General features: G+C 37.9%; 1 protein-coding gene across 3 annotated transcripts in view; it reads left to right on the top strand.

The window, feature by feature from the left end:
• LOC143302057 (uncharacterized) overlaps window positions 1–10,000 on the top strand; it is an 84,285-nt gene that overhangs the window by 30,165 nt on the left and 44,120 nt on the right. For all 3 annotated transcript variants that reach the window (XM_076616555.1, XM_076616553.1, XM_076616554.1), the window contains exon 2: window positions 4,810–4,930. In XM_076616555.1, the coding sequence (XP_076472670.1) occupies window positions 4,810–4,930 (121 nt within the window). The remainder of the gene's footprint in view (window positions 1–4,809; window positions 4,931–10,000) is intronic.

Genomic DNA, 10,000 nt, shown 5'->3' with positions numbered 1-10,000 from the left:
CGCACGTCCTCGTCATGACTGGTACAACAATTACGCCGTCCTGACAGACTGGTCCATGTATTGACATTTGCATCACCTTAAACGCCACAGCCAGCCTTGACTGTTTTCACCACAGAGACAGAACTGCTGAGTTTTCTACACTTCGCCGTTTCTAACACAATATAATTTCATCTTATTAGACGTTGAGCATTTTATTTTATTTTATGTATTTATTAATTTTTTTCATAACTAGTCCATACAGCTACTGTTAAGTGTCTATAATTACTGTTTAATTTTCGATTTACAACTGTGGTAAGTCGAATAAGTAGCTGACTCAATCACAAATTGTATAATTATTATTATTATTATTGTTATTATTATTGTTGTTGTTGTTGTTTTATTTTCTAATTTAGAGTTTCTTATTTTCTTTTTCCTTATACCCTCCACACACTATACCCAACATACACATACTCTCCTCCATAATGCCCCCATTCGCAAACAGGCAATCCAGGTTATGCAGTGGAATGCTAGATCCATCTCCACAAATTTACCATATCTTATCCAACATTTGGCAAATAATAACTACCAAGCACTTATATTACAATCACTTAATGTTAAGAAGAATAAATTACCCAAGCTTCCAGGTTATTATTACCCACCTGTGCACCAGAATGTAGATGCTGCCACAAAAATCAGTGCCGCACTATATATTCAAGAAGGAATAGAGTACACCGTATGCTCTCCACCAGCACCTAACACTACTCCAGATTTTCATTCATGCGCGGCACGTATTAGGTTCAGTGATCATCTTACTCTACGTGTTGTATCTGTGTATTTACCGAGAGGCCCTAACGAAGTAAACACGGAATGGTTACATAATATTCAGGATAATGAAAAATGGTTGATTGGGGGAGATTTTAACGCCCATTCTCCTTTTTGGGACAAAGATTGTGTATCAGTTACTTGTAACCGCTTTGTAGAAAATATTGTTGATTCCTCCTTGAGCCTTTTAAATGATGGCAGCGTTACCAGAATCCCTGATATTGTCACTCACAGGGCATCTGCTATAGATCTGTCTTTCATATCCCATACGTTGTATCCAGAATGTAAATGGACGACATATAAAGATACATTAGGAAGTGATCACTTACCGATCATCATGACTTTTAATGTAACTCAAAGACCTACAGAATTTCAAAAAGACAAAGTTCCAAGATATAAATATAAAGATGCTAACTGGGAGAAATTCGAAAGTATGCTTGCTAGCTATAACACAGAGTTCATAAACACCGCGGATATAGATACATTGTATTCATTCTTTACTGACACCATTTTACAAGCTGCCGACATATCAATTCCAAAATACAATTCACTTAAATCAAGCAAGCATTCGGGAAATATTTGGTGGACACCAGCCTGCGAAGCAGCAGTAGATAATAAAAAATCTAAATTTATTACTTATCTGAGCAACAAATCACCAGAGAATCTTATTGAAAAGAAAAAGGCAAATCATCATAGCAACATGGTCATTGCACAGGCAAAAAGACAATATTGGTCTTCCTTCTGTAATAGGGAGATTTCTGATCATAAAGATACTAAAAAGGTATGGAAAAAATTTAATGAAATGAAAGAAGGTATAAATTTGCCATCTTGTCCTATTAAGATAAAGGACAAAGATTTCCCGTCCAATGTAGAGAAGGCAGAAACATTTGTAGAAATGTTCTCGGAGTCTATGCGATTGGAAGGTCTCTCACTTAAAAACAGAAAACACAGAACCGAAGAAGAGAGCAAAAGTGATTATACAGATCCATGTCCTGATAATAGTCAGTACATCAATGCTCCACTCACGCTCAACGAGGTTAAAGAAGCATTAGTATCCCTCCCTAAAAAGAAAACATCTGTAGGACTTGATGCAGTCTCAAATGAGATGCTGAGACATTTACCAGAAAATTTTGTTGTTTTATTGTTTGACATTTTTCAAAAGTGTTGGATTGATGGTTTAATGCCCAGCACAATGGAAACAGTCTATTGTGATACCAGTTCATAAACAAGGAAAATGCAAAACAGATAAGAGCAGTTACAGGCCAATTGCACTAACATCACATACTGGTAAACTAATGGAAAGAATAATTTTGAGAAGGCTGATGTACTATTGTCATAAAAATAAGATTATCCCAATTAACCAAGCAGGCTTTCAGAGAGGTAGATCTGCAATTGATAATTTGGTAAAACTTACAACACATGTAAAACAACAATTCGCTAGAAGGAAAAACGTTCTTGCAACTTTTTTTGATGTGAAGAAAGCCTATGATCAAGTTTGGCATGCAAAGTTACTCTTTAAACTGAAATCTGTTGGCTTTTCAGGACATCTCTATGATTATATCAAAGATTTCCTGAGTGAAAGAAGTATACAGGTACGGGTCGGGAATACATACTCAAATCCTAAAACTCTTCACATGGGATTACCCCAAGGTTCTGTTATTGCCCCTGTTTTATTAATATCTTGTTGAATGACTTACCCAAACACTTATCAAATGATGTGATCCTAGTGCAATACGCAGATGATATATGTATGTGGATGAATGTAACTATGAAACGGAATACATCCAAAAGGGCTTTAAACTATATCAAGAAAATATACCAACGAGAAATAGATAGATTAAATAGATATATTGCTGATAATGGTCTCACATTATCATCAGAAAAAACACATATTATGCTTTTTAACAATGGTACAAACCCAGAAGAGTTACCAACATTTAAGATTGAAAATGAGACAATTCAGTATAAAGATACTGTTAAGTTTTTAGGATTGATACTTACTTCAAAACTAACTTGGAACAGCCATATTGAATATATATTAACAAAAGCAAGAAAATCTTTAAACTTACTCAAAATTGTGAGTAAACAATACTGGGGACAAGATACAACGATTTTGAAACATTTATCATCATCACTTATTCGATCCAAACTATCCTATGGACAAGAAGTCTTTTTCAATGCTCCAAAATATTTGCTAAAGAAACTTCAAAGCATAGACTGCAAAGCATATAGACTTGCCCTTGGTGTACCTTTCCATGCATCGACCCTCGGAACATACAAAGAAATAGGAGTACTACCTTTAGATGAATACCGAAACCTCGCATGTGCTAAATACGTACTGAGAAGCTCAACAACTGAAAATTATACATCAGAGGAAGTAAAAATTACATCCGAAAACAACTTCCCCAAAAGAGCTAAAAACATATCTTATTTAACTCCCATTGGCACGTTTGTGTCAAACCTGTTCGAAAAATCTAAAATCAATTCAGATGACGTAGACACACAGAAGACCGTAAGTCCATACCCCATCTGGGAGATGAATAAAGCACATTTTGATGTTAATCATACTGACATTAAAAAGAATGAAAATCCGAATATCATGGCAACGGAAGTCCGAGTACACCTTCAAAATAGATACCGTGATCATTTACAGATCTACACAGATGGCTCACTATTAGACAATGGCCAAGCAGGTTCAGCTTTCGTTATACCAGAACTGAAAACGGAAAGATCATACTATATTGGTAAAAATCGTTCAATATTCACTGCTGAACTTATTGCTGTTCTTATGGCTCTAAATCATATTCTTGATCTTCCAATTTGCCTTCTACAAGTCTTGTTTTGCGTTGATTCCAAATCTGTATTATGTGCTTTAAACTCACCAAATTGTAAGAACAAATCTAAAATCATACTAGAAATCAGCCACATTTTACATCTTTTAAGCTTGAAAGGAACACATATTACGTTTTTCTGGGTTCCTTCACATCTTGGTATTCTCTACAATGAATGGGCTGACAGGACTGCAAGAAAAGGTGCAAAGAACGAACAGGGAACCATAGAACTTTATGTGCCTCTATCTGTACAAGAGGGTTATCGAATACTAGAAAAAACATCGTGGAACAAAATCAGAGAATTATACCAAGAAAACGGCAAAGCTTTAAACCATAGTGTAATTAATGGTCAACAACCGGGAACTATCAATCAGTCAAATACATACAGTAATTCAATAAGATTAAGGCAGATTCATACATTATCAAACAGGATAAAACTGAACGCTTTTGTAACAAAGTTCAGCAAGATGTCAGATGTATATGTGGAGAACATATTTCTAGCAACCATGTAATATTCGAATGTCAGAATCTAAAATGTTTTTTGCCAGACTTCACCAAAAGTTCTTTTGAATGTGTTATTAACAATTCCAATATGTTATTTGTTATTGCAGAAGGTTTGCTGCATAGTCCTATAGGACATTTGTTATAGATGTTATATTTGTTTGATGTTGGCGTTTATAACGTTTCCATTTTTCCTAGCGTTGTCTCTCCCTATTCACCCTCCACACATACACACACTTTTACCCCTCCCCCTCTCACAGCCCCTACCCCCCCGGTTTTTTTTTTTTTTTTTTTTTTTTTTTTTTCCCCGTCTAATATCACTTCAAGTGGAAAGACGTTAAACTGAAGACAACAATATATAGATAGATAGATAGATAGATAGATAGATATGGTTGCTTAAAGGTGTGTGTGTGTGTGTGTGTGTGTGTGTGTGTGTGTGTGTGTGTGTGTGTTCTCTTTTTTTTCTTTTTTTTTCTTTTTCTTTTCTTTTCTTTTTTTTTCTTTTTTTTTTTTTTGGACATTTATTACCCATTATCTATTTATCTACTTTTTTTTTTTTTTGTGTGTATTTAAATATTTATCTATTTATTTATTTATTTATTTATTCATTTATATATTTATTCATTTATCTCTTTGTTTTTAAAGTTTTTTGTTGCTGTTGATTTTGTTGTCTCAGCAAAGGAGGCTATCTTAAAGGACCAAGAAAAGCCCGGTTATCCTGCGTTCCGGACAAACTGGACGATGCGACAAACACGTTCAACACGTCTCGTTTCCGATAAGTTCGGCCCTTCGGATGGGTGAGTTTGTGTGTGTGTGTGTGTGTGTGTGTGTTTGTGTGTGTGTTTGTGTGTTGTGTGTGTGTGTTGTGTGTTGTGTGTGTGTGTGTGTGTGTGTGTGTGTGTCTTTGTATCTCCGTGTGTGTGTGTGTGTGTGTGTGTGTGTGTGTGTTTATGTGTGCTTGTGTCCGTGTGTGTGTGTGTGTGTGTGTGTGTGTGTGTGTTTGTGTGTGTGTTTGTGTGTTGTGTGTGTGTGTGTGTGTGTGTGTGTATGTGTGTTTGTGTCCGTGTGTGTGTGTGTGTGTTTGTGTCTGTGTGTGTATGTGTGTTTGTGTGAGTGTGTTTATGTCCGTGTGTGTTTGTGTGTGTGTTTTGTGTGTGTTTGTATCTCCGTGCGTGTGTGTGTGTTTGTGTGTGTATGTGTGTGTGTGTGTGTGTGTGTTTGTGTCTCTGTGTGTTTGTGTCTCTGTGTGTGTGTGTGTGTGTGTGTGTGTGTGTTACGCCGAGTGTGTGCTGCACACGAGACCTCAGTGTTATCGTCTCCATCCAAATGACTAGACGTTCAGTTTGATTTTACAGTCACCCCTTGGGAGAGAAGGTCGAGTGCGGGAAATCGAACCCACGCCCTTACTCATATTTGTATTTCTTTTTATCACAACAGATTTCTCTGGGTGAAATTCGGGCTCCTCTCCCCCGGGAGAGCGCGTCGCTATACTACAGCGCCACCTTTTTTTCTTCTTTTTTTTCCTACGTGCAGTTTTATTTGTTTTTCCTATCGAAGTGGATTTTTTTTTTCTACAGAATTTTGCTAGGAACAATCCTTTTGTTGCCGTGGGTTCTTTAACGTGCGCTAAGTGCATGCTAGCACACGGGACCTCGGTCCAGACCACCACTCAAGGTCAAGTGGAGGGGGAGAAAATATCGGCGGCTGAAGCTGTGATTCGAACCAGCGCGCTCAGATTCTATCGCTTCCTTGGCGGACGCGTTACCTCTATGCCATCACTATTCTTACGGACTCGATCTGTATTGACAGATAAGCGTCTTAACCATTCTACCACCGTCCTTCCAACACAGAAGGACAACAGAATAACGGCTAAGTGTAGTTATTCAGTGGGAGAAGTGCTGGTCTATATTTTTTGAGTACTCACCCCCCCCCCCCCCCCTTCCCCCCACCAACAACCCCTCCCCCCACCACCCCGAAAACGGAGTATGACTGCCAAAATGGCGGGGTAAAAACGGTTATACACGTAAAAAAAAAGCCCACTCGTGTACATACATTGCGAACGTTGGAGTCGCTGCCCACGAACAACGAAGAAGAGCAACCCCCCCGCCCCACCCTCCCTCTCCTACGCCCACCCTCCCACCCCCCAGCACGTCCTACTATTTTGATGGTTTGTTATGGTGATCGGAAACTATATCTTTGGTAAAAAATTTAAAAAAATGGTATTGTGTGTCCTGGGCCACTTAAATGATGTTTTGGTGATGATTTTTGGTTCTGTGATTTTGCCACTTATTGATATGCGGTTTACTGGTTTAATTTAAAAAAAAACAAAAAACAGTGTAAGTGAGTTATGAGAAGCCACTCACACACACACACACACACACACACACACACACACACACACACACACTGACAAACAAACAAACAAACAAACAAACACAAACACAAAAACATACACACACACGCAGACTGTTCAAAGTGGGAAAGCGTATTGTAAAGAGGTCAATAATAATATGCTGGTAAACACTGAGAGCACTTAAAAGTTGGCCCTGTTTTGTTGCACGTGACATGCTGTTTGCCGGAGGGGCAGACACAACTGGGTAATTAGGAGTCCCATGTAATTATACAAAAGTAATGAGAGACTTTGTGGAGACAAAGTGGGGAGTTCTTTGGTCAAAATGGAAACACAAAGTTGTTTTGTTTTGTTTTCTCCACGTGTAATATGAGGCTTCTGTTCAAACGTGTGTGTGTGTGTGTGTGTGTGTGTGTGTGTGTGTGTGTGTGTGGCCAAAGAATTGTTGTATTTATTGTGTCGAAGGCTTTCTCAGAATCTATAAAAGCTACATACAATTTCCGATTTAAAGAGAATTGTTTTTGAACGAAAGCCTTTATAGTATACATATGATCCACAGTAGAGTAGCCCCGTTTAAATCCTGCTTGGTATTCGCCTGTGATGTTATTGTCTTCTACCCATTCTTGCAATCTATGATTAATGATAGTGCTGCAAAGTTTACTGCTAATATCGCAAAGAGAAATACCTCTATAATTACTGGGATTATTCACATCTCCTTTTTTGTAAAGAGGTAAAACAACACACTCGGTCCACTTCTCCGGATAGACACCACTGTTAAATAAACAGTTTTTTTAAAAATTACCAAAAAAAATTCAGAACTGATTCAGTTTTACTACCATACTTTAACTCTCTCCATACGAACGGCGAAAGAGACGACGTTAACAGCGTTTCACCCCAGTAACCATCCTGAAAATACTGCAAGCGGAAGGCTCTTATACTGAAGAGGTGAATGTTGATAAAGAATACCACAATTCTAACGATGGAAGCTAAAAGTTGGGTCATTCAGACACCCACTGGACATCCGAGGGGTCTGTGTAGAGGAGAAGAGAGGACTGGCCGTACTGAGTGAGTTAACAATTCACCAATTATGCCATCTGGTCCTGCAGCTTTACGGTTTTTTTATTTTACGTACAGCAAACATTACTTCGTCTGTTGAAATCGGGCGATTTAAATAATCTTCCCCTTCCTCTTGCCCCTGTACAGACCCACTGAAATACATTGTCAGAATCAACATCTTTTGTAAGAAGAGTCTTATAATGTTCAAACCGCATATCCTCACTAATATTGTTAACAGGCTGTTTTCGTTTCAATGAAATATTACGAACTTTGTTCCAGAAATCTTTCTGATTGTGAATCGAAGCATCTAATTCTGACAGCAAATAGGCGTAAAACAGTTTTCGCTTTCTCTTTAGCAGATACTTATATTCCCGTCTTGCCTTCCCAAAGCAATGACGATCGTTAACATCTAAAGTGCGTCTGAATTTGTTAAGAAGTATGCGAACATTTCTTTTACTGTTGCGACATTCTGCTTCAAACCAGTCTTTCTGTTTCAGTTTATTCCTTACACATATTTGTTTCTTCATACATTCAGCAGCGTCCTTAACGCATTCATTAAACACTTTTAACGCTTGATTTATATCAACATCAATAAGGTTAATTGCAAAGTTAATCCTTTCTTGATATTCTTCAGATGATATAATTTTATTGTTACTATACACATCAGCATAATCCTCATTCCACGCAAATTTTTCCAACATAAATTCATTTTCTAACTTGAGAATACACAAGTCAAAGGCAGTACACATGTTCAACAACAATTTACCATAGTTATTAAGTACAGAATCTTCAGAACAATGATTGACACTAACTGGGTGGCTTACATGTTGGAACTCTGAAATATCTGAAACAAGTGTGTGTGAGCTGGGTATGGGAAATGTGGCCTGAGTAAATATGCGGTATGTGTGTGCGCGTGTGTGTGTGTGTGTGTGTGTGTGTGTGCGTGCTTGTGTGTGATTGTTTCTTTATGCTTTGGTATTTTGCCATTCCTGATTTGTGAGTTAAAAAAAAATACTTCGGACGAAGAAAACCAAAGTCCTGCTTTTATAAAGTGCTTGCTTTTTGGACTGTTTGATAACGAAACAAACAAAAAAAGGAAAATCATATTTCAACGTTGGTGATTCAAAAAATGTTTCGAACAGCGTCTTAAGGGTTTGGACATACTGCTTCATAACATCACAGGTAAGAACATGTTCAGGAAATGACATTTTGTTCGCAAATATATGTGATATTCGGCTTATATCACAGATTGACATAAGTTTACATTTGGGCCAACAGCAAAGTGAGAGCTGTATTATCAATGGTTTCTCCAGTCAATGGGAAACCATTTACTACTTAGTCTTTTGTGAAGGACTATGACTCTCAAACTAGGAGGCAAAATTGCACTGGCTCTTAGTGCTGCAGCCTTGTGGGCTAGTTGGCCTTTGGGAACCATCCCAACGCCGACTGTCCTAAAACCCTCTTGGCCGAGATATTGGGGATGTACTTGGGCAAGACACTCTCCATTATAATCAAATTCTAGCCCCAAATAGTCGGAACAGCAGTTGCCTCCTCTGCTGTTCTGATGGTCATAGTCGGACACGACTGACTATCATACATGTGATATTCCTGGTGTATTTCGGTTTTAACTCACTCAGTACGGCCAGTCCTCTCTTCTCCTCTACACAGACCCCTCGGATGTCCAGTGGGTGTCTGAATGACCCAACCTTTAGCTTCTGTCGTCAGAATTGTGGTATTATTTGTCAACATTCACCTCTTCAGTATAAGAGCCTTCCACTTGCAATATTTTGATGGTGGTAATTGGGGTGAAACGCTGTTAACGTCGTCTCTTTCGCCGTTCGTATGGAGAGAGTTAAAAGCATTAGTTTTCCATCTACACACGAGGGATGTTGTTTTTTTTTCTTTATATGGACATGCATTTTGCTGTTGTTGTTTTTTATATATTGGTAATTGTAAAATTCATGTACCCTACTTTGTACGGTATTTCACAAAGGAAATTTGAAACTGTTACCATGATTACGATTCTGAACGATTCGATTCTAAACTGTAAATTTCTTAAAAGGACAAAGGAATGTATGAACTGACTTAGGACGACACTTTGCTCCTTGTTTTGCTGAACTATGTCCGCTTTATCGTTATAACAAAACCAGGACTGAGATGGTATCCAGCAGAACGTGATTGTAATGCCTCGCAAACATAAAGCAATAGTTAAATGACTGGTTTTAACTAATTATCATTTCACATCTTGTCTGTAATTTCGATGAATGTAGCGCCTGAAGCACTGACTTGGAATCAACACGGAAAATTACGTTGAAAAAAAAAAAAAAAGACTCGTGTAAAAATTAATTCGAAAATTCAAGGCCATCAATATCGCAGTGTGTTCAGCTGTGAACGTTGATTTGTTGTTTCAACCCCGAAAACTGAGTATGGCTGCCTATATGGCGGGGTAAAAACGGTCATA

This window comes from Babylonia areolata, chromosome 28 (genome assembly GCF_041734735.1).
Source record: "Babylonia areolata isolate BAREFJ2019XMU chromosome 28, ASM4173473v1, whole genome shotgun sequence".
NCBI classification, from domain to species: Eukaryota; Metazoa; Mollusca; class Gastropoda; order Neogastropoda; family Buccinidae; genus Babylonia; species Babylonia areolata.
Note: the sequence above shows the minus strand (reverse complement) of the source record. Positions and strands in the feature narration are given on the sequence as shown.